We start from the raw sequence: 24,480 nt of genomic DNA on the forward strand, positions 1-24,480 counted from the left end.
TTTCATAAAAATGTATATCTACTACAATCTATAATCTATTACTCGTTAACTTGCATTCATGCAAACTCTGCCTAAGACCTTTATGGTAAAGGAGGTGCAGTATGTAATGGCTTCGGTTAGTCTCATTATTAATACAGGTCTAATTTGAAAGAGCCATTTATTTCCCCTTGCCATGTAATGAGAGCTTGATGAGCTGATTTATGGTATTTATTAAGTCCAGGGGAGCCATACCTATTACAAATAAAACTATGCAAAGTAAAGGGCATAGCATTTCACCCATGCCTGGTACAAAGAAACCACAACCGGAGAAGGCACATAACCGATAGTGACCTCCTCGTGCTGTTACATAAAAATTGTTCACGACAACAACAAGAAAATGGGAAACATAAATGTGGCCAGCACGCCACCTGGACTTTCACCACACATTAGGTTTCCAAACTCTTGGGTGAGTTTTCCTCTGGTTGCGTCAGACTACTTCTCCGCTTACAGTCTCCACATAAACACCTCCCCAGCAGAACAGGCAGTACTGAGCGTGCTCAGCCTTTCTCTCTCTGGCACGCACGCACGCACGCACGCACGCACGCACGCACGCACGCACGCACGCACGCACGCACGCACGCACGCACGCACGCACGCACACCCTTATACAATAAAATATTTTCTAATGGTCAGCACCAAACAGATATCAGACCTCTCTTCTCATTGTTCCTGCTTCAGTCACCTCACAATAGCCCCCCCCCCCCCCCCACACACACACACACACTCTCTCTCTCCCCTGCCGCAAGCTTGTAAAAAGGAGTTGCATTGCAGCAAAGCTCCATATTTGGTGTTTACCTGGCCTCGGCTCTGAGCCTCACTTGGAAAGACAATGGACACGCTTGACTTCTCTCCAAGACCTTTACCTCCCCATCTCTCCACTGTTTTTCATCTCCTGCGTGTGCCTGGCTGGCTCTCCCCACCTCGTTGGATTCTGCAGCTCCAACGCCATCCATCCCTGACGGTGCACGGCCGTCACAGGCCACTGGCAGAACAACAGGGTGGCAGTTGACTTCCGTCCAAAAATCTGTAACTCTCCCCTTTACTCAGTAGCTCTCTCTCTCTCTCTCTCTTTCTCTCTGTTAAAATGCCAACTCTCCGTCAACAGCCCTTTGTGTCCAAGCAGGTTCATAGGCTCCTAAAGGCACTTATCTGAAAAGAATAGCCTATTAAAGAACTCACATAACCTCGGCCTTGTTGTTTTATTATTGGGTTATTGGATTCTGTCCATTTCTTTTAGCCCCACAGCCATCTGTAACTCCTAAAACCCTTCCATTGCAGCACCTACAGTACGGCGTGTCAACTTTTCCCCCCTGTAGGTCTTGCAACTGCATATTTCATCTTTTTCTTTTGTCATAAATGAATGCACTATTTTATACTTCGTGCAGCTCTACAAGGTCAACGCATCACATCATGACACATTGTGAACTTGTAGTAGATTTTTGCTATTCTTGAACATGTTAATGACATGACCAAATTAGAGACATGTCGTGTGTCTTAGTTTTAAATGCATTTATTTAACCAATGAAAAGTATTGAGTAGAGCTAGTGACTAAATAATAACTATATTGGATCCATTGGCACACAGATTATTTTTTTCTATTTCCTGTTTTTTTTTTACATGGTTTGCATCTGACAGTGAGGGTAATCTGAATGATGATGGCCTTATGGAGTCTCCTGTTTGGTTCATTTCAGTTCACAACAGCGCAAAATAGCCAAAAGCAAAGTCTGACTTTTTAATCGATCTGTAGCGTGGAGAGGAAACGAGCCAAATCAATACAATAAACCCATCCTTTCGGTAACATTCTCAGCACTCGTTGAAACGAAATTCAATACAATTTGCACGCTGAACTCTCTCCACCTGATGCTGTGGGCCGCCGACCCGCAGTTGCCTTTTCTCATCCTTTATTGATGACATAAAGCGGCTGCATTTGCAGGGGTGTGTATCGCTAATGGATCAAAGACACAAATATCAAAAATACTCGTCTCCCTCCCTCTCTCCCTCCCGTGCTATTTATCCTCCCCTCAACTCACAATCTCTTCCTCTCTGAGACCACTGCATGGGGCTGCTTACTCAACGTTTTAACCCATTCAACCGGGAGAGCATCTGTGTCATTTTAGATTTGAACCACTTTCACCATTATTTTTTATACTTTGGCTATTCAAAAATAGCAGATTTACAAGCTCGTATTTTTGGAAAATCGTGAAACTTTGTGCAAATCTTAGAATGTACATATTTTTATCTCAAATCTTTGCTTTCTGTGGAACAAAATATTTTTTGGAGATGGGGGTCCGTGGCCAAATACATATAATTTTGGGGGTCCTTAACAACACACTCACCGCCAAAGGGGAGAATTCTCCCCTTTGCAGTCAATGGTGTTTACCGCCAAAGGGGAGAATTCTCCCCTTTTTGTCTTTTTTTTTTATTTTGTTTTTAAATTTCTAAGATGTTTCTCTAATTTTTGAGTATACATTTTACAACGAATTAGGAGATAACGCGATCCTAAAAAAAAAAATCCATTCACTTCAATGTTAAAAAACAAACGGACAAATAATTCACATTTTTTCTATAAAAAAACATTAAAAACGCTGGCAGTGGGTGAGTACATTATGAATAAATTCTGGCACTCAATGTGTTAACATGAAAAAGTTTGAGCACCACTGATATATAGCAACATACGTTTTTCAGAAAACCGTTAGGATTTAGAGGACATCTGTAGAATCGGCCTCAGGTCTTAATGGGTTAATATGTCAACAGTGTGTCTTCATCTGGGTCAATGATGAAAAAGTATATGCCGCCGAGCGCTGGGTACTCCCTGAGGTCTCTTTAATACGGCCTCGGCATGAGGCGGGGCTGAGCGCTGTCGCTAATTCCTGTTCCTTTGTGTAGACAAGGCCAGGCAGATTGTGTTTTTGTGTCACACCATGGGTGCACGCACACACACATATGTATGTTGAATAGCATGCTCATACGTCAACGGTGAGCTTGTGAGTTACTGTATAATGAACAGGGTGCGTCACCGTGCGTGTGCTTCTTTTTAATGACTGTGTGTGTGTGTGTGTGTGTGTGTGTGTGTGTGTGTGTGTGTGTGTGTGTGTGTGTGTGTGTGTGTGTGTGTGTGTGTGTGTGTGTGTGTATGTGTGTGTGTGTGTGTGTGTGTGTGTGTGTGTGTGTGTGTGTGCACTTTCATGGTCGAATCGATCGAGCAGAGACCATTCATTCACTGGCTCATTCAGTCTCATGGTCCAACAGGATATTAGGCCCGGATACAACTGGATGCATACGTGGCCCGTTAAACATGATGGATCAATCGTTTTCAAAGCACCAAGATGGATTTGGTTTAGTTTAGTCATTTAGTTTAGTTTAGTATATTAGTACAATATAAAAAAAGTAGTGTATATTATGTTTAAAAAATAAGAAGCCTTAATTACTGCGCAAGAAAAGGAAGGAAGCCTGTAGGCTTATTGGGAAGTGCAATAAAATACAGAAATCAAGTGCTAAACAAGAACAAAACAAAACATTTGAGCTTGCAAAAAGCACAAGCAGCACATACTGTAAGTGATAATAACTAATAACACAAAACAGGCATAGAAATTAAAAAAAAGAACAGAAAAACACAAAAGCCAATGAAATGATATCTCTGCCAGGCTAGGTGGCCTTCCTAGGGCAGTGTGGGTTGCTGCAGAGGGATATAGCTTTTCTATGGCATATGGTTCAATCAACTTTTTACATTTGAGGATAAAGTTTTGGAGGTGCGCTCTACAGAGGGCCGTCAACATTATAAGTTGTGCTTTTTACAAGAAATAAGCCCCTCCCACTAATTGTGGCTGTTTGACGCTAATTGTCACAAGACTCCCAAGATCATGTGTACCTAATTTGGTGAAGAAAAAAACATCTGTAACAAAACAGTGACATTTTGTGGCACGCCCTTTGGGATCAAGTGAAATGGCTTTTGGCTCCGTGTTGTTTAGAGGCCCCTCAATATTTGAATCAAATATATGCCCGCAGCGTTTTCGGCCTGGTGGAGATAATAACATAACATCAACATACTACAAAGACGATGACAAAAGAGATATTTTTTGTAATTGTTTCCTGGAGACTGGCAAGGAAGGTGATGACTTTAGTGACATGGTTATAGAATTCCATAAGTGAGGAAGTGAGGACGGAGAGACAGGCTGCAGTGACAGAAGTACGAGAACACACCGGAGGGAAAGAGAGACGGGGGGAAAGAGGGGAGTTATGGCAAGACACTGATAAAAAGGCTGAGAAAGACCTCTGCCAGGGCTACAGCTGACACTTCGTTAGCACATACAACCCCCCCCCCCCCCCCCCCCCACACACACACATACACACAACCAAAGCATCTCGGAGGAATGGCACTGTGGGAATTCCTGAGGCTCTAAACCATGTGGTGTCAGTGGCAGATGACAGCTGCAGACGAGCCAGGAGTGTTTTTTCCCTCATCCAAACTAGAAGAAAAGTGAGGCGGGAGTCAGAGGCGGGAGGCTGAGGCGATGAGAGGGGAAAGGTCTGCACCACACACACACTCGCAGAGGGAGCATTAAACATATGAGGATTAAGAAATAGTATAGCCTGATTTATCATTTGTTGCGTGCCAGTGTCTGTTGCGTGCCAGTGTCTGTTGCGTGCCAGTTCACAGTGCCAAAAATAGCCGATTTACAAGCTGGCAATGCATCTTAAGGGGCCTTTCTTTCCCAAGAAAGTGAAAGTAAAATCCCTGAAATTAAAGCTATATTTCTGGACTTATTTTATAGAGTATATTATACAATATAACTAGCACATCTACAGTGGTTGAAGACGGTCTCCCTAAACTCTTCTATTGAGAAATTAGACCCTGGTGTTGGGTAGGACACCAACTGGTTGACAATGGCAATAAAGTTGTTTGATGCAGACGCCGCACCGGATTGGACCGGACACTACATACGCCGCCATCTTTATTGTAGTTTGGACATCACTGCAATTACAGTACCTCTCTCCATCGACAGAGGAAGACAACATACATAAAATGTACAGATTGTGCCTTTAACACTCTGGATTGTTTTGCAAGGTGGGAAAGGCAACAACTGCAATAATTATACGTGAAAATTGGTAATGGAGTGATTGGGTGCGAGTCTAAGACATTGGTTCTCAAAGTGGGGTCCGGGGACCCCCAGGGGTCCTTGACGGAGTTCCAGGGGGTCCCCAGCTAAATGATAGATTAGGAACCAGATAGACCCTTATGGGTCTGTAACTCAGAGAGTGTACAAATGGAACCAAATGGTCCCTAACGGGTCCATTTGGTTCCATTTGTCCAGAGTTCAATTAGCATTGATTTTACAATGTAAATTGGGGTCCCAGAGATAGAAATGCCATGAAATGGGGGTCCGTAGCCTAATGGATGTCAAACAGGGGGTCCTTGAAATTAAAATAGTCGAGAATCACTGCTATAGAGCCGTAAAAATCTTCTCTTATGGGGGTCCCTGGCATATCTTTTAAAATGGGGGTCTGCAGGCTAATAAGTGTCAATCTGGGGGTCCTTGACATGAAAAAGTTTGAGAACCACTGGTCTAAGAAACGCATTTTCGCAGTCCAAGCTGCTGATAATACACGTGCACACGTAACACACGTGTACTGTAACGTGCACAGAGTGATCGATGTGACGAAATCCGTCTTACACATTCGCACACGTGGGTGCATCTGCAGAGAGCGCGTGCACGCCCTCACACACGCGTGGACCCGTGCAGGCTGAGTGCAGCAGGTTCGGAGTGGCTCCTGGCTGAGGGATTTCTGCAGATTGATTACAAAGGCTCAGGATGTACCGATGGTCCTGCCACGGCAACCTTGGAACCTGAGCAACCCGCGCGATGGCGAGGAGAGCACTGCGCGACTCTGACATCGCTCGAGCGATGATTGGAACAAAGCGCGAGGGCGACAAGAGCGCCGGCACGAAAAAGGCCAAGTTGCTTTCAAGGTCCGTTCACAGATGGTGCAGAAACAGCGAAGGGAGGGAGGGAGGGAGGGAGGTGTGTGTATGTGTATGTGTATGTGTATGTGTGTGTATGTGTGTGTGAGTGTGTGTGTGTGTGTGTGTGTGTGTGTGTGTGTGTGTGTGTGTGTGTGTGTGTGTGTGTGTGTGTGTGTGTGTGTGTGTGTGTGTGTGTGTGTGTGTGTGTGTGTATGCGTGTGTATGCAGTGTATAGCAGTGGCAGACGAAGGAATGAAGAATCTTCGTGGAGTGACAAACACAGGCCCTTGGCTTTGCTTTTTACACAATGTACAAGACAGTTTGAGCCAAACAGAATCAATCTGGCTCCTAGCTCCCAGTCAGAGCACCAGCAGCCAATTCTAAAAAAGACCCTCCAGTCTTAAGATGACCCCTCGCCCCAGCCTCCCTCCTTCTCTCCTTCAGAGCCTGTTACCATGGCAATTGGTCTCAGCGGGTCCAGGGTGCCGTGTGTGTGTGCGTGCGTTCATTCATTCGTGTGTGTGTCCCTGCAGATGGGGAAGTGTCCTTTCCCATGTGTTCTGCTGAGGGTGGCACATTGACACTTTGCCAGCTGGAACGGCACAGAGGCTCAGCCGCAAGAACAATCTCAAGATCGACCCCCATCTATCTTTTCCACAACGCTCTATATCGATATCTCTCCTGATCTTCACACCCATTTCCTTTATCTCTCTCTCTCTCTTCTCTCTCTATCTCTCTCTCTACCCCTCTCTCTCTCCCCCTCTCTCGCTCTCTCTCTCTCTCTCTGCTTCCCCTTCTTTCTTCTCTAGCTCTTTTTTTCCTCCTCTCCATGTATCCATTTTTCGTGCTCTCTCAATCAGCGCAACGTGAGATTGTGTTCACTGGACTATACGGGGGCAGAGTATCCCGGTACATTTGCATTCTGTGAAAAGGCTGATGGTGTTTGATAACAGGTTGCCTTGCGGCACACTATAAGTTTAGAGCAGCAAGCGGATTCAATTTCAATGTCTGACATTATGCTACAGCATATCAAGATGATGTGAGACCATCTGCATTATGAGCAAATAATATATTTTGTCCCCTTGACAGGCATGTGGAGTGAAACAACCCTTTACCAAGAAACCTCATTTGGATATTCTTCCTTTTCAAGAATGTAATTATAGGGGCCAAGCAACGGGGCGGAGACCCCTTATAGAATTGTTAGTTTTCTTCATCTTCTTTATTATTCCCATGGGTGTCTGTGGCAGGCAGCCAATAGAATAGATTGGTCGCATTTAATTAAACTTGGCACAGTGATAAAAGACAGTGTACCTAACTCACACAACACATTTGGTTGCCCCACGACCTTTCCTCTAGCGGCACCAACAAATCAAACTTTCAACACTTATACATATATATCTCCTGACCCCTTTCGTCATAAAACTGGGACAACCTTGCCACTGGTGGAGATTTTCACCATTTATATATTTCTTTTATATTTTTCTCACACAATCTCTTGAGTCTCCTGATCAAAGGTTATCCCTTGAATTAATTCCTACAACAACCCGTTTGGCTGTGATAAGCTCTTCCACGTGTGGCCTCTTAACATTATTGAGTGATTTAGTCTTAACTCATAACACCTGTCATCACAAGGTGACACAGATCTGCTGTATCACATTATAACAATCATTCGTCATAGCACCGCATCCAACGCGTCTATTGTAGAGCACACATTCTTTCATAGTATGAGCTCTTGGCTATGAGACAGACACATCAACATCTGCTATCCAATTCTTCAAACCCCCATGCCTCCATTCCTTCTCTGCTTGGCCCCTTCATTATGGCTATATTTCATATTAGAGGTGCACATTTATCTGGCAACGGCCTTTGCTGTCAGAAATAATGTAGTCCCATATATACTGTTCACCATCTACTGTATCACAAATCCTCCTAACACCCACCTGCAGGTCCTACATCTGCTGCTTCTGATTTATGAACTAATTACACTAGAATGTAATTCTCTATTAAATTGCCACCACAATACAGCAGTGTAGCCTACACCCATCTCCTATTTAACCACATTTAACCCTACATACTTTGTTGACCACTGGGGTCTATACTCAACCCCCCCCCCCCCCAGAACACACACACACACACACACACACACACACACACACACACACACACACACACACACACACACACACACACACACACACACACACACACACACACACACACACACACACACACACACGATGCATTGTGAGCTTGTAGCTGAAAGTACAAGCCAGCACACATCACACTCCCATCTAAACAATTGGAGACACCAGGTAGAACTGGAAGGCAGATATCAATGTCTGTGGTAAGACAGTAAACTACAGCTGTTCTGTATTGGAAAAATACACCAGTGTATTGGCCCGCTAGCAGCAAATATTACTCAAGCAAAAAACAACAACCTAGGAATCGTCTTTGACCAATACATGAAATTTGAATTATAACTTTTTTTTAAATGGTCCCATCCTGCCTCTTTCAACTAAGAAACATTGCCAAAATGCACACCTTATTAATGTCTCAAATATATAGGTTCTTGACTACTGTAATTCACCGTTCGCCATCCTGTGTCAGTCTTCTGTATGTTGGCTTCAGTTGATCCAAAATGCAGCTGCCAGACGATGCAGGTGACATCACACCAGTACTTGCTGCGTTACACTGCAGAGTCGATTTTGAAATGATTTTAATCACATATAAAGCGCTACACAGGCTGACCCCAAATCATTTATCTGATTTAGGACACTGTGAGACTGCTAACTGTCCCAAAATCTCGGCTAAAAACTGAGGGTGACTGAAGTCTACTTTATACTGCTTGAACCAAGCCGTGGCTAATGGTTCATAGCTCTAGATAGTATTGGAGCTATGACCATGAGCTATGACCATGAGCCATGAGCCATGAGCCATGGCTTGGTAAACACAGTATAAATCAGGATTGAGCGTTCGCAGTTTTAGCCCCCACTCTATGCAATAGCGTTCCCATGGTGGTGCTACAGTATAAACAAAAACGCAAAGTCAGTTTATTCTTTTAAAAAGCTGCTAAAAACACATTTGTCGTGTAAGCACTTTATTTTGTACGGTGTTCCACTTCTGTTAATTAATTATACTGCTATTCTGTTTTTATAATTGTGCAACAATTTATCTCATTGTACAGCACCTTGTAACTCTGTTCTGAAAGCCGCTTTATAAATACAATTATACCTTACCTACCGTATTAGTTTAACCGCAGTAAAGTGCAAACTACTGTAACTAATTGTAACTAACTAATTGTTGTCTGTTTGTCTCTCTCTCTGTCTGTGTGTATCTGTCCTCGAATCTGTCCACGAGAGGGTGCTGCGGCTCAACTATGCGCACCTCTAGGTTGCCTTGTTTCATTTACTCATCAAATGCTATAGGAACACAGTATGTGATGTTTGAGCTCTGCTGGTGACCCTAAGGATTTTGCTAGTATAAGTTAGTAAGTAGCCTTGGGAACCAAAGGGTTCCGAGCCATGTGGCCCATAGGTCAGGAGCCTATCTCCTGTTTCTGTAGCGTGAGGCAGCTTGATGTATAAGTAAGACCCCCGGACATGACACTAGCCTAGTATGTCGCAGGGTCTTACTCCCAATCCAACCCTTGATGCTGAGAGCCAAGCAGGGAGGCAGTGGGTACCATTTTTTATAGTCTTTGGTATTACTCAGACAGGGATTGAACCCCTGACCATCCAATCTCCGGGCAGACATTCTAACCACAAGACCACTGAGCTGGTTAGTCAGCATCACCAAAGCCTAACAGCAAGATGCCAGTAGAACCCTTCTCCCCAATGCAGCCCCTGCTCAGCCCAGTCCAAATCATATGCAGTAAGTATTGGCCCACTCAACTCACACAACTTAGATTAATGCCGGTGTAACAGATTCTTAACCCATCAAGACCTGGAACGCATCTGTGTCACTTTAGATTTCTTTGGCTATAAATCTTGAAAAAAAAAAAATCTCAAAAAACTGTTAGGATTTAGATTTTTTTTAAAGAATCGCCACAGGTCTTAATGGGTTAAACATACATAATGAAAAAAGGGAACATCTGCATTCATGAAATACGTTTCAAGCTCTCCATTTAATGCAGCAGCAGTCACAGAAGCCAACTAGTTTCGGCCCTTCTGAAAACGCTGACTAAGGCCAGAAGGGGCAAAAACATGTTGTGACTACTGCTGCTGCATTAAAATAAACTTGAAACTTATTTTGTGAGTGCTGATGAAAATCCTATCCAGGACACCGTAGTTCAGGACCCTATCTACTGTTTCCGTAGCGTGAGGCAGCTTGATGTTAAAAGTTCACCCGCAATAACCCTCCCAGTCAGGTATCTGTGACTGGGATTCGACAAGGCGCACCTCCATTTACCACTTTCAACCTGGTATACCTACTTTGGGCATGTCATTACACACACGCACACGCACACACACACACACACACACACACACACACACACACACACACACAGGGTTTGTGGTTAAAGCGGCGTAAAAATACCTTGATGTTGCTGTGCTATACAAACTTTTCTTCTTACTTTGTTGTCTCACTGAGCATGAACGCTCTTCTTCACCAAACCCCTGCTTCACACTGATACATGCTGCAGGGGCATTCTAGATTATACGTTCATGTTAGATCCACCATGCGTGCTGGTAAGTCACATCAACAGTAAGCACACACACACTCCCCCAGCCTCTCGCATAACCTGGCCTAGGGGTCCGTCTCTGTCAGACTGGATAGAGACAGGGGGACTTCTCAGGGTGGAGATGATAGGACAGCTATCACTGTTGTGGTGACTGAGAGGTCTGTAGGGCGGCTTGTAAGAATGAAGGGGAACATAATAGGACAAAATCCAATATAGTATTAACTGGAAGGAAAGCCTGCTAAACAGAGCCATCGTTTACCGCAACCTGCTCTGTGCCTTTGCTCGTAATCCCTAAACTCATTACACAAGGCACATAATATAGTGGCGGCCTTTTAATACTCGATGGGGCTGATCTCTGTTATCAAAATACCCTTTCACTGCAATCCCCTCCAAGTGATTACAAGTAGCCTGCTCCCACTGAGGAATACTGTGGCACAGCAGAAGAGGCCAAATGACTGCAGCTATACGGGGTCCAGCTCATCATCGTAGATCTGTAGTAACCTTGCCATTATGTCCTCACCTTTGCAGAGTGCGACACCCACCAGTGATTGTGCAGCTCTGCAGTCCGGCTCTCTTTGATGCTGCCAACGAGACCATTGTGTCAAATACCAACATTGCATTGCCGTAGGATACAGTGTCACACTGCAGGCATGCTGTATTGTTGTAAGATTAAAGGAAAGCTGCGGGCCACAGTATACTGTGTAATAGTAATCCAGGGATCTATTTACCCGTAGTTTTATTTAAAAAAAAACGGATTGCAGCAGCTGCCCCAGCAGCTTTAATAACACAGTTTGCTCGCTCGCTTTCCCTCTCTCACTCACCAACAACCCCCACCCCCTCCGCCTCAACACCGCCACCATTCAAAGCGTTCGACTTTGCTATCGACCCCCCACCGTCTTCTGATACCGTATGCATACTGATTTATTGTGTTGGCAGAGTCTAGGCAGATATTATGTCCGGTGTTTGCTCACTGTCTGGGGTGTGTACAGTTGTGTGCATTCAAAGGAGAAAAATAAGCCAACTAATCTCTGTGCAAAGCTCGCAAACACACACAGCAATGCACACCCCACACAGTAAAAGCTTTTGTTAATTTATCCATCCGAAGAGTGTACAAAATAAATACAAGTCCATTATTACACGTGCATCTAAATTTGTACATTTCTCAATAGAAGAGCGGGGATGTACTACTGTAGTAATACAGTATTAACATTATCTCTACCATTACAGATTGGTTCAAATAATATTCCCTAAAAAAGTCATTGCAGCTTAACGAACACTCAGGATTTTACACGCTGCCTATCTCTCCCCGCAGTTACCCAAATAGCCCAGTGTGCAGGGACTCAAGTTTCACTGTGGTCTGAATACAGCGGTGTTCAGACAACACTGCTGTCCTCATATGCCCAATAGACCTGAAGCCAGCCCGGCATGCAGAACTGCACTCAACGGTACTCTCTCTCTCTCTCTCTGTCTCCAGTTCTCCATCACTCATCCCCTCATCACCGCCTCCTTGAGAGGCAACCTCTAGACCAGCCTCAAGGTCACACGTAGCGCTTAACAACCGTCAAAGAGTGATGCTGCCGGCTTTTAACTTCCACACAAACACAAATAACAAATAGGCTATAAACAACCATGATATTAAAGGGCACATACAAATAAAATATACAAACATATAAGCAAGCAATGAAAGATAGAAAGAGAGAAAGAACAAAACACCCCACCCCCCATTCCAGGACCAACAATTACACTGAACACCCCCCCCCCCCACCTTCTGAGGAAAAGGTATCTGTACACAAAAAACTCATATATCTTTAAGCTCATCTGCATTTCGAGAACATAAATTAACGTCATTCTCCCTCACTCCATGTAATCGTGCAGTAGATAGTTCTATAGATACTGTGTCTAGAAATGTAGGAACCCACTGATGGAATGTATAGGGTATGCGGAGGTTTTCCACTTTGTAGCAAGCCTCAGGCAAGTTCGGACTGACATAACATCCCCACTGATCAATTACTGCAGGATGTGGAGGTATGTGTGTACAGTTAAAGTGCAAAGTACCTCCCCACCACTAGGGGTTTGAAATCCACCGTGGTGCATCCGGATTGGCTGAGTGTCCTTATGAACACAATTGGGCCGTGTTTGGGGCAGGGAAGGTGGCGGCGGGGAGAATGATCTTTGTCGCTGTGCTAGCAACTCCTGCGGGCTGGGGTGGCCCCTGTCAATTGGGGGGGGGGGGGGGGGTGTTGACATCATCACCAGTAACGAAGTACAATTACTCAAGTACTGTACTTATGTTGATTTTTTAGGAATTTTTACTTCACTGGAGTATTCCCAATTTTCAATACTTTTACTTCTACTCCACTACATCTCAGAGGCAAATATTGTACTTTTACTCCACTACAATTATTTGAAAACTTTAGTTACTAGTTACTTTGCAAATATACATTACATTATTACATAAAAAAACATACATTAACCACTTTAGCCCTATTTTATACATCGGCTACTTGAAAATAGCAGATCTACGAGCTTGTAGATCTGCTATTTTCAAGCATTTTTTGTACTTTTACTTTTGGTACTTTAAGTACATTTTGATGGCAATACTTTTGTACTTCTACTCAAGTAACGTTTTGAACACAGGCCTTTTACTTGTAACGGAGTATTTCTACATTGCAGTATTGCTACTTTTACTTAAGTAAAAAAAATTGAGTACTTTTTTCCACCACTGATCATCACTGCCAGCAGGATACCTGCTAGCAAAAGGGTACAAGGGCAGTGGCAACACAGAAATGTATGGGGAGGGTTAACTCATTGAGTGCCATTCACGTGTTTCACGTGTTTTACCGCTATGGTGCAACGTGCCAATCACGTGTTTCACATGTTTTTGAAAAAATAGTAAAAGTTTTTTTTTTTTGGGGGAAAAAAATTCAGAACCCAAGATATCATTATCTGAAGATTTGCAGCTCCACCCACTCCTTGTTTAACTTATAACTGAAAAAGGCTGTATCTCGCTTCCTAAGCACTTTTTTTTTACTTTTATTTTTTTTATTTTTATAATCGCACTTGCCAGAAATAGCCAGAAATAATTCTGGCACTCAGTGAGTTAATTGGCATAATGACTAAATTGGGAGAAAGAAGTGGTATAAATAATTGGCTACTCTAAATTTAAAAACGTAAAGTAAATAAAGTAATACTAATAGGGGGGCCGTAAAGTAACAACAGGGCTGAAGTGAAGCAACGCAGGCGGTTCACCGTCGTTCGTTTGTGGCTAAAAAAGTTCTGCTACGCATTCCAGTCAATCCCAGTGTAACTAATCAATTATCCTAGACAAATTAATAATGTGGACCAGGGCCGGATACAGAAATTATTAACTGGGGGGGCAGTAATAAATGCTGGGGGGGCGGCTTTTTTTTTTTTTGGGGGGGCCCAAAACCATTTGGGGGGTTTTCGGGGGCCCCAAACCCCCCAAATGCGTAGGAAAATATGCATTTTGGCACAGTTAGACCTATATAAAAATGTGTTGCCTTTTGTCTGACCTCTACCCTGAAACCTGCCTGGCTTGGTTGAACCTGCCAGGGGTATGACCCCTGCCAGGTCTATAAAATAAAAAAAAATAAAAAATATATATATATATATTTTTTTTCCCCAATTTTGATTGGGTGGGCAGGATGCACGTTTGGGTGGGCACTGCCCACCCCTGCCCCCCCCTAGAACCGGCCCTGATGTGGACCAGAAAACAAATCATCTTCCTCAGGTCCTTTTATTGCACGCACAACCCCTCAGGCTTGGGCTTTGATGCGGACCCAAACACAAAGAGAGAAATAAATCTTTCTATTCTACCACCATCATGAATTACACGGCCATGACAGCCTCATTATAGGCAATCAATATCAGTTTTGATGATGAAAATGACTGGCGGGCAGATGATGTGTTTGGGCAGGGAGAACGCGGCGCTGGGCGCGGAAGATATTATGGCAGGGAATTACTGACATTAATCACTTGAGCCAAGAAGATTACCTGGTCGTGCTTAATTAGAACTCTCTCTGTCTCCACAGGGGGAGCAGATGGTGACACAGCACTAGCATAGCGGAGATCAGGAGTAAAGTTGGAAAAGGTCAGATCCTGTTTGCAGTCTTAAAACTGAATCTGACAGCACACACCTACAGGGAAATGTGTTATTAATGATGGCTATTAATTATTGTTTGGAGATATTAAATAGCGGTCATGACTGAGCCCAAATGAACGAGCATTTCAAATTCCGCTGTTCCGTTTGGCAGTATCGTCTGGTTTATTTGACAGCAGACGGTGGACAGAATAGATGCAGAGGTTTAGGAAGCTTACCAAACCAAAACAACCAATGATATCACTCAGAGCATTTTTATGAATGATAGACACACTGAGAGCCAATCAAAATCCATCGCAATTTACAGGGCGTCAGTGCCAAGGCGTGGCACATGTTTGAACGTTTATCAGTGTGGATGCTCACATCGTTATCGTGATCGTTATCTTCATGGTTTTCATTCTGGCGTGGACAGACCTTTACAATGGAGTGGGTTGAGTTTGTGCTTTACTCAAAGACATTTGGACAGTCATTAGCAATTATGTCTCTCACCCAGATCCCAAGCCAAGCTTCATCTATTTTTATATATTGCATCCAGCTTTATCTTTTGTAATAACACTACGCTACAGTAGCAATTGTTATTGCAGCACATCTAAACAGGGGATATCTACATACAGTCTGATTATTGCCATAAAAACGGCAGCTGTAGAATTTCTGATCCGATTAGATTAGAAAACTGTTGGATTGGCCATACTTGGTGAAATGTATAACACTTCAGTGCTTCTTGTTAACATACGGTATACGGCCCAAACTGGCATAATGCAGGTATTGTAGTTTGTTTTTCTTTTTTTCCTTTGGTGTCCTTTCTTCTATTGTACAGAGGTATAGTTTTTAATTTATTTTTAATTTATTTTTGGGGGCGGCGGGAGGGGGTATTTATTTTATTGCACTATTCTGTCATATTGTCACTTGCAAGTGCATTGGTATTGTTGCTATTCTATGCAATAATTTATAAACAAAGCAAAAAAAAGAAGTAATTTTTGAAAAGGGTAAGATTTCCTTGGCTACCACTCTGCAGTGACTGTCATCAGCAGATAAACAGTCTCATGCTGTCAGCTCTCCTCCAGTGGGGTAATATTCTGCAGGTGCCATCGCTCTGCATTAGGCACTAAGAAGGGACACAGCCAGGTAACAGCCAAATACAACTCCCACTTCCAGTCCAGATGAACCCACAACACAAGAGCTGCCCAGTCGCAAAGGGGTGGGTGGGGGATGAAAGAGCCTTGTGGGGGAGTTTGTTCAGAGGTGCTTATAATATAATGAAGTGATCTCAGCATGGTCCATGGCAGGGTTGTGTTGTGGTCTGAGTTGGTTGTCCTTGAGGCTAAATGCAATGTTGACTAAGTAGGGCTGGGTAACATATGAATATAATAGCGATATTTTGATATGAGAAATCGTGTGGCATTTTGTCTACTTTTTTACCATCCCCTTGGATGTAGTGGTAGCATAAACATCTCTTCTTAGCCACTGGCCTCGGGTCAGCACTAGGGCTTTCACCAACAACTTTATAACTAGTTGACACATTTTTTATTTTCTCTCTCTCTCTCTCTCTCTCTCTCTCTCTCTCTCTCTAAGGTAGCAAGCTAATTTCAACTAGATTATAGTCATACTGTTTTCTTTTTACAATGTACAAACATTATAAACGGAACATATTACCCAGTCGCTCACACACTACCACACTGCCTACCCAACATCCGTTGTACAATACATAAACAAACATGGCAGCGAACACAGCAGCAGGCAAGGCCCCTGCTTAACGTTTGTATGGAAGTATTTCACTGAAGATGTGGACAAAAAGACGGTGGAGGGTAAATTGTGTAAGACTAGTAGACTACTCTTAGGTTCAACAGTGATAGGCTACTACTACATTGTGTTAGATGCATGTAGAATGCTTGAACTTGCCATTTTACAAAATAAGATTTCCATTGTTACCTAGAACTCTCTGCTCTCAGGTCAAATTTGTCAACTAGTAAAAATCAGTAGTCGTGAAAGCCCTAGCCAGAACTGAGAAACCTGCACCTGAAACTCTTATCTGACCCCTTGTGGCTGCCTGCCATCTGAGCTGCCATCACAGTGACCCCGCAAATAGCTAATAATAATTACATTAGGCAGCTATGAATAGCAGAATATAAACCTGCAGGATACTGTTTGTGCCCTGTGGGGATCAGATTTTGAAAACAAAACCTTGAATCCAAGAGCTGCCATCACAGTGACCCCGCAAATAGCTAATAATAATTACATTAGGCAGCTATGAATAGCAGAATATAAACCTGCAGGATACTGTTTGTGCCCTGTGGGGATCAGATTTTGAAAACAAAACCTTGAATCCAAGCTCGGACAGAAAGGATGATAGCGCTTGAACAAACTAGCTGGTCCAAAAACAAGTGAAAGTGAGACATCAAACTTGCTCAAAACAACATCAAGGACGGAGATGGCAAGGATATAGCTGTTAGCGTTCCGAGTCAAAGCGATTTACTCCAGGAGCCGGGCAGCCATAAGGTCAGCCACTGCCAGAATCCATACACTGCTGCAACATCACTCAGGTGATTTACACAGGCTGGGCTAGACACTGGAGGGATTTTTTTTTACAGCACCAGAGCACACAACTCTCTCCTGACAGTCAGATCTCTCACTGGTACAGCAAATCCAACATCATAAATCCATGAAAGGACGGGGTGATGAAACGGATGGGTGTTAACAGTACACAAGCACATTTTATCCTTGAAGGAAAAAATGAGGAGCTACTGCAGAAGTTGGCACACATGAATCTGAGGGGGAGGTGGAATGCCAGCCCCTAAATCACTCTGGCTGGCTATTGAGCAAAGGTAACTTTCCCCGTTTCATTCGTCGACTGCTGGCATCCTAACAACACGTGGAGAGAGTAAGCTGATTGCTGAAACACTAAACCCTCTGGAGCCAGTCTTGTTATGCACTGTTAACTGTACACTCATGGTGTAACATGAGTCACAGTCAACAGAAGAATGATGAATATACAATGACTTGTCAGGGAATAAACACCCACGTTAAAGAGATAGTTCACCCCCAAAATAACTTTTTTTGTCTATCGATTAGTCACCCCATGGAGACTTGAATTCATGGATATTGTTTTGGTTTTTGTCGCATTCCTAAGTAAAGCCAATAATTTGATGACCGGCAGCGGTTCCGGTAGGAGACACAAAGAGTCTCCTTTGTGTCTCCCACCGGAACCGCTGCCTACTGGTCTGCTGGTCATCAAATTATTGGCTTAGGAATGCGGCAAAAAACTAAAAAATATGAATTCTCCATGGGGTGACTAATCGATAGAATTTTTTTTTTTTTCCCTTTAAGCAGAACATGCAATTTGCTTACTCTACTGCATGTCTGTTTCGACGACATCGAGAGAATAAGAGAGAAAGGAAGCAAGAGAATTTACCATATTCGCACCCACTTTGCTCTTACGCCATACAATAGATATAAAGGATGAGTCACTGTTTCTCAACGTCGGATCCGGGGAACACCAGGGGTCCAAATGGACCCTTCTGGATCTGCAACTCTGAGAGTGACCTTACAGGTCCATTTGGTTCCATCTGAACACTCCTAGAGTTAAATAAACACGGAGGATTTCAGAGTGCTGTTTGGGGTGCCAAAAATTCTAATGGGGGTCCGTATCCTAATATACCAAACTGGGGGTCCTTGAGATGACAGGGGTTGAGAATCACTGGACTGGGATAAAGGATAGCAAGCAAGACAGAGAGCCAGAGAAATATACAGTAGGAGAGAGGATTAAGACAGAACCAGAGACATATAGGAGGGGAGCTCAGACCGAGAGAACCAGAGACACACAAGACGAAGGGTTCAGAAAGAGATAACCAGAGACACTAGAGAGACACACAGGAGAGACTGGGTTCAGACCCAGAGAACCAGAGACACACAAGACGAAGGGTTCAGAAAGAGATAACCAGAGACACTAGAGAGACACACAGGAGAGACTGGGTTCAGACCCAGAGAACCAGAGACACTAGAGAGAGACCACAGGAGAGAGGCTTCAGACCCAGAGAACCAGAGACAAACACTAGAGAGACACACAGCAGAGAGGGTTCAGACACAGAGACCCAAAGACAGACACTAGAGAGAGACACACAGGAGAGAGGGGTCAGACAGACAGAGAGGGAGTAGGACAAGTAAGACAGAGACTACAAATGAATACAGCGCACTGTCAGACAGCACTCTAGGACAAGCGTCTGGAGACCGCTCGATGACACTATTTCCCTGCTATAAAGATAGCATAACTGAGCCAACAGCCCCATAAAAGTGGACCCCCCCCCCACCCCCCCATTGTGTGTGTATGGGGAAGCTGTCTCTCTGACAAAATAATATTATACAGCCCAATATATCTACCTGTGGAGGCCTCGCTGCACCTGTTAAGATGCCATGATAATATCTAGCCTGCAATTCATCACTGCCAAATTGCCAATGCCAGAATGTACCTGTGAGGCTGTACGTACTATCGTTGCTGTCGGGCAGAAACCTCATATCTCCATATTTCAACGTATGTTTCTTTCGTGAATGAATGGCCTACTTCATCATACTACATTATGAGCTTGAAGATCTGCAATTTTTTTTTTTTTTAATTGTCTAGTGAAAGTGGCTAAATCGTGGTTTACAGTATAAATATTTAACCAATGAAAAGTATTAACAAGAGCTTATGACTAAATAATAACTAAGTTGGATCCACTGGAACAGGTTATTATTTTTTCCATTTTCTGAAAAGTAACCGTTTTGGACGCACTGTACAAGGTTTCCACCCACACTATGCTCGTTGGGAAAACACCTTTTACTCCACCTAATGTTGAATTCATTTGTTTCAATATAAGAATGATATTTGTTTATAACACAACGCCAGTGTGTGGCCTCTGTAAAGCAGGTCAGAATCTGTTGATATAAAAATATGCCTGCATCGCATGTGCAATACCACTTGTTTATAATTCATCCTTCCCCACAGCACTGAGTCATATGATGTTTCTTCTATTGCTTGGCCATAATGGATCAGATGGCCCTAAGTGATAGAAAGAACCATTAAGCCCACGTTTAGTTTCATAGGGGCCAATTTGCATAAACGTATCACATAAAAGATGCAGTCAAGCAGTTTAGAGGGAAGACAAAGCGAGGGGAAGATAACAGCAGCTGGCAGATGTCCATTAGAAAATGGCAGCTGTGTAAAGCAACAAGGCAATCCCTGGGGTTCAGAGCGGGGGCAGGGGAGCGGGTCCTCGATGAGGATGTAATTGAATGAGGGGAACAGAGGGCTGGCAGAGATGGTGCGAGGGAGAGGTGGGAGAGGTGGCGACTGTCTGCACTTCAGTCACATAACACCAACAGCACAGAGGGCACCCTCTGCACTTGACTAATTGGCAGCTCCATCTCACCTGGTTCAAATATATGACACTAAAACCATGGTGCCAACCTTCACTGATTCCAGTGGTGTAACAAAATACATTTACAAAAGAAAGACAAATATTGTACTTTTGACTCCACTGCATTTATAGGACTTACTACACGTTGCCTGTAGAACTGCATTACAGCACATAAACCTGGACAGTGGTTTTCAAACTTTTTGTGCCAAAGGCTTACCAATGGGCAACGACCATTGCCTATAATGATATGCCCAAAATAGGGATGCCAGATTGAAAGTGATTAAAATATATATTTTTAGTGTATAGAATTTGCCTCTGTATTGGGTAATGTATTTATACAGTAAAATAAAAAAAATCACACCCAGTGTGAAGTGGGCGGTGTGGTCACAGTGGTCATCACAGTGATGGAAGTTCACTTAAAGAAAAGTAATATTGTGGACAACCATTGTACACCCCTAACTTAAGTGCATAGTCCTATTTATAGGGCTATGCACATGTGTCATGTTTCACTAGCCAATCACAGTCCTGAATTGACTGTGATTGGCCAATCACGGTGCAGGGTTAGGGGGGTACACTGGTGGCCAATCACAGCGCAGGGTTGGGGGGGTGCAATGGGTGTCGATGTCCAAACCTCACATATAGGGGCGGTTTCACCGCCCAAAAATAATCCAGAGATGTTTGTGTAGTTGTACACATAATAATAATAATGTGTGGTTTCACAAAATCCCAAGGCACACCTGGACTTGTCTCATACTGCACACCCTTTGGGAACCACTTTACTAGGACATATATCAATGTCACAGACTGTGGTCTTATGGGAATTATCGGAGAATGAGCATCCTGATAAAGCACATCTCTAAAGCCACTTTGAAGGAACTGCCTTGAATGTATTATTGCCAGGTGACACCCGGCTCAACAGAGGCCCGCCTCTACTATGATTTATAGATCAGTGGTTCTCAACCAGTGGTCCGGGGACCACCAGTGGTCCTAGGGGGGGTACCAGGTGGTCCCCAGTGACGTGAGTTAACATAGCGTCACAATCATTTTAACCACTTAGCTTTGGCTATTCAAAAACAGCAGATATTCAAGATTTTTCAAAAATAGCAGATCTACAAGCTCATAGCGCGGCACCGAGTGCCGCGCTAAAAAATAGCACAAAAAAAAGGATGAAAACCACTGTTATAGATCACATACCTTTGAGCTGGTCAGCCACCACGCTTTGTCCCACTCTGTCAGTGACACGGCCATCTTCCCGCTGATAACGGTCATCCAGGAAGTTAGCGGTGGCCTCGGAAAGGTGGACCTTCCCAACCATGCCCAGCTGCTCCATCAGGTTGGCCAGGTTGACGTCGTTGGACCAGACATCAAACTTGAAGCGTTTCATGCCGAGGATGCCGCACAGCACGGTGCCCGTGTGGACCCCTACCCGCATGTTGACCATCTCTCTCTTCTCTTGGCAGAACTGTTCAATAGCCTGGATCATGCCCAGGCCCATCTCCACACAGCAGTAGGCGTGGTCTGGTCTCGGCTCAGGGCAGCCAGCCACACAGTAGTAACAGTCTCCTAGAGTACTGATCTTCTCGCAGCAAGTTAGTTCACAAAGCCGGTCAAAACGTCCAAACAGGTCATTGAGAAGCGACACTAGGGCGTGGGCAGACTTATTGGCCGACATTTTGGTGAAGCCCACAATGTCTGCAAAGAGTATGCTGACTGGCTCCATGCGTTTCATGTTGAAGGGTCTGAAAATGATCTGGCCTCGAGGAATGGAGGTCTTCTTGCGTTTGTTGCTTTTGGGGCTGGAGAAGGCAGCTGCCGCACCGCCACTGGAGTATCGTTTACCAGTGCTGACACCCAGCTCCTCGTCGCTCTGCTTCATCAGTTCGTCGGCCACAAGCCTGGGCATGACTGAGTGGATCATCCGCTCCTTCAAGGCTTTCTCCACCTCCAGGTCTTTGCCATGCATAATGGCTTGTCCCACCTTGAGGAAGGTGCTTCGTAACCGCACTTCGGACATGATGAACATATGAATGCCGATTGCATGGGCGCAGAGGTGAAGCAGGGCTTTGGCCGGCCCAAGCCAACTCAGTGTGTTCCAGTCTGATGGAGATGGCAAACTCCACCCTGCACCCACCTGCGTCAGGTGCAGCCAGCCCAGACCCTCGAAGAGGACAGAGTAGAGGAGGCCTAGCAAGACGGAGGCATAGAGACGAAGGTGGAGAACGCTGTATAGTAACAGGAGAACCTCCATGCTGAGTGAGAACGTCCCTACAGGAGAAAGGCACGGGGCCCACGGCCTATCAGACACAATTCTGTCATAAGACAGGTTGGCCACGAGGCCTGTGCCACTGGAGTCATCCACATCAAACTCAGGGTAGGAAGCCTCAGAGTCCCTAAACCCTGATGTCTGCATCTGGGGGGCCAGGGTCAGGGTGAAGGTCACCAGGATAAGCAGCAGCGAGGCCTGGTTGTAGCAGCGGGAGTAGAGCTTTGTGAAGGTCAGGAGGAAGAGGAGGAGGCAGAAGAGGAGAAAGGAAGCGGTGGGAAGGAGGAAAGCTGTCTTGTCACAACGGGAGGGGTTGATGGCAAAGTACAAGCCCCAGAGGAGGCCTGCCACCGCCAGGTAGAACAGGACGTAGCGAAACCTCCTCTGGGTCTGGGGGAAACACCTCTCCCGGCACGCCTCCTCTAGGATGGACGAGTCAAATTTGGGGTCCCAGAAATGGCCGGCCGATCTCTCGAAGAGCTGAGGCATTTTCCTCTGGGAGCGCAGGCTCTTTCCCACTGGCCTCCTCACACCGGACTCTCCGGAGCTACAGCTGGAGGAGATGCTATATTTGCAGTGTTTGGACACCCCCATGAATCCCCCACCGATTGAACCCAGCGCCCCGGTTCCGTGCTTGTGTTTATTCGCACCACCACTTATCTTCACGGAGACATTCCCATCTCCACTGGAGTCACAGCTTGCCTCTGTGTTGTGAGGCAGCAGCTGCTGATGTTGGGGAGATGCCATCTTGCTATCGGAGATTAAGATGCTTATGCAAATAGAGTGAACAACGATTTTAGAGGCAAAGCAGGCAGAGAAGAAAGGCAACTTTATGAATCCACAGTATAGCAGGCCTGCGAATTAGTGAAGTTAAATAGAAGAAGAATGCAAAAGAAAACAAAAGCTAGATCAAATAAAATAACAATGCCTTCAGGGAAAATTCTGCTTAATTAGCCTTGTAGTATATAGTAGTAAGCCATTACTGGTCTGCTGTCGCCCAAGTCCTGACCACCCTTCATTCTCTGATTGACTCTTGGACAAGTCACACAATTAGGCTGTAATGGGCCTACTGGCTGTAAATAAAAAGTAGAGAAAATAAAAATGAAATAAATGTTTCTGAAAGTTCACATTTTCCAAATCAGCTTCCAAATATCTTTAAAATGTTAACTAATGATTGGCCATCGAGATATATGTTGCTGATGTGGTTTAGCAAAGAAGGCGAGTTGTGCTGCAGAGTCCCCTAAAACTGACATCTACTCTAGCCTACAGTACAGTAAATACACAGATGAGATGCCTCCTGAACGTCACATGGGCGCACTTTGTTTACTGGCGGAACTTCGGAACGGTATAACTTCATCTTTTATGTCTTCTTCACAAAAAAAAAAAAGTAAAAAGAATCACCCCAATGTCAATTTGTATCGCCTAAGTATATAGGGACCTATTGCCTGGCAGCCAGGGCGTCAAGGCGGCAAGTGTGTTGATCATTAAGGCGCTAATGAACTGGAACAACCTGAGAGCGAAGGAGACAGAGAGCTGTCAGCATGCAGCCCGTTCTGTACCTCTGTCTCTGCTCGTTGCTACAGGCCTCATCGTAAACGCTCCCACGGATGATGGAGCCCCGTCTTTTCCTGCCTTCCTACCCCGGAATGAATCTCCACCGCGGTGACTCCAAATGCGGGGGACACGCACGCACCACGTCCATAGCCTGTTTTAAAGGACGCCAAAGCATGAGCCACGCGCGCGCATGAATTATGCCATACAGCCGCACAAAATCAGTTCACGCGTGCGTATAAACACACTGATCCGCCAACCGGCATGTTAATGATATTGCTTTGAAAATGTAAATCTACGTCGAATTTTAGAGGAGTTCATCTTCAACATGCTTGTTCGGGTTATTCCCTTTAATCATGCCCTGACATTGGTATGGTCTACTAAAATGTATTTGAAAAGATTTTTAAAAAATAATTTAAAAAAAATGTGCATATTTCATCTCCGAACAAGCAGGCAGAACAATTCCTGTTCGGG

General features: G+C 44.4%; 1 protein-coding gene across 1 annotated transcript in view; it reads right to left on the reverse strand.

The window, feature by feature from the left end:
* The window catches only part of LOC308098059 (adenylate cyclase 9), a 63,721-nt gene extending 40,368 nt beyond the window's left edge, over positions 1-23,353 (reverse strand). The window contains exon 1 of the mRNA XM_080446278.1: positions 21,387-23,353. Within this exon, the coding sequence (XP_080302404.1) occupies positions 21,387-23,202 (1,816 nt within the window). The 5' untranslated portion in view covers positions 23,203-23,353. The remainder of the gene's footprint in view (positions 1-21,386) is intronic.
* Between the last annotated feature and the right edge of the window lie 1,127 nt (positions 23,354-24,480).

This window comes from Gymnoscopelus braueri, assembly GCF_963280865.1.
Source record: "Gymnoscopelus braueri genome assembly, chromosome: 13".
Classification (NCBI taxonomy): domain Eukaryota; kingdom Metazoa; phylum Chordata; class Actinopteri; order Myctophiformes; family Myctophidae; genus Gymnoscopelus; species Gymnoscopelus braueri.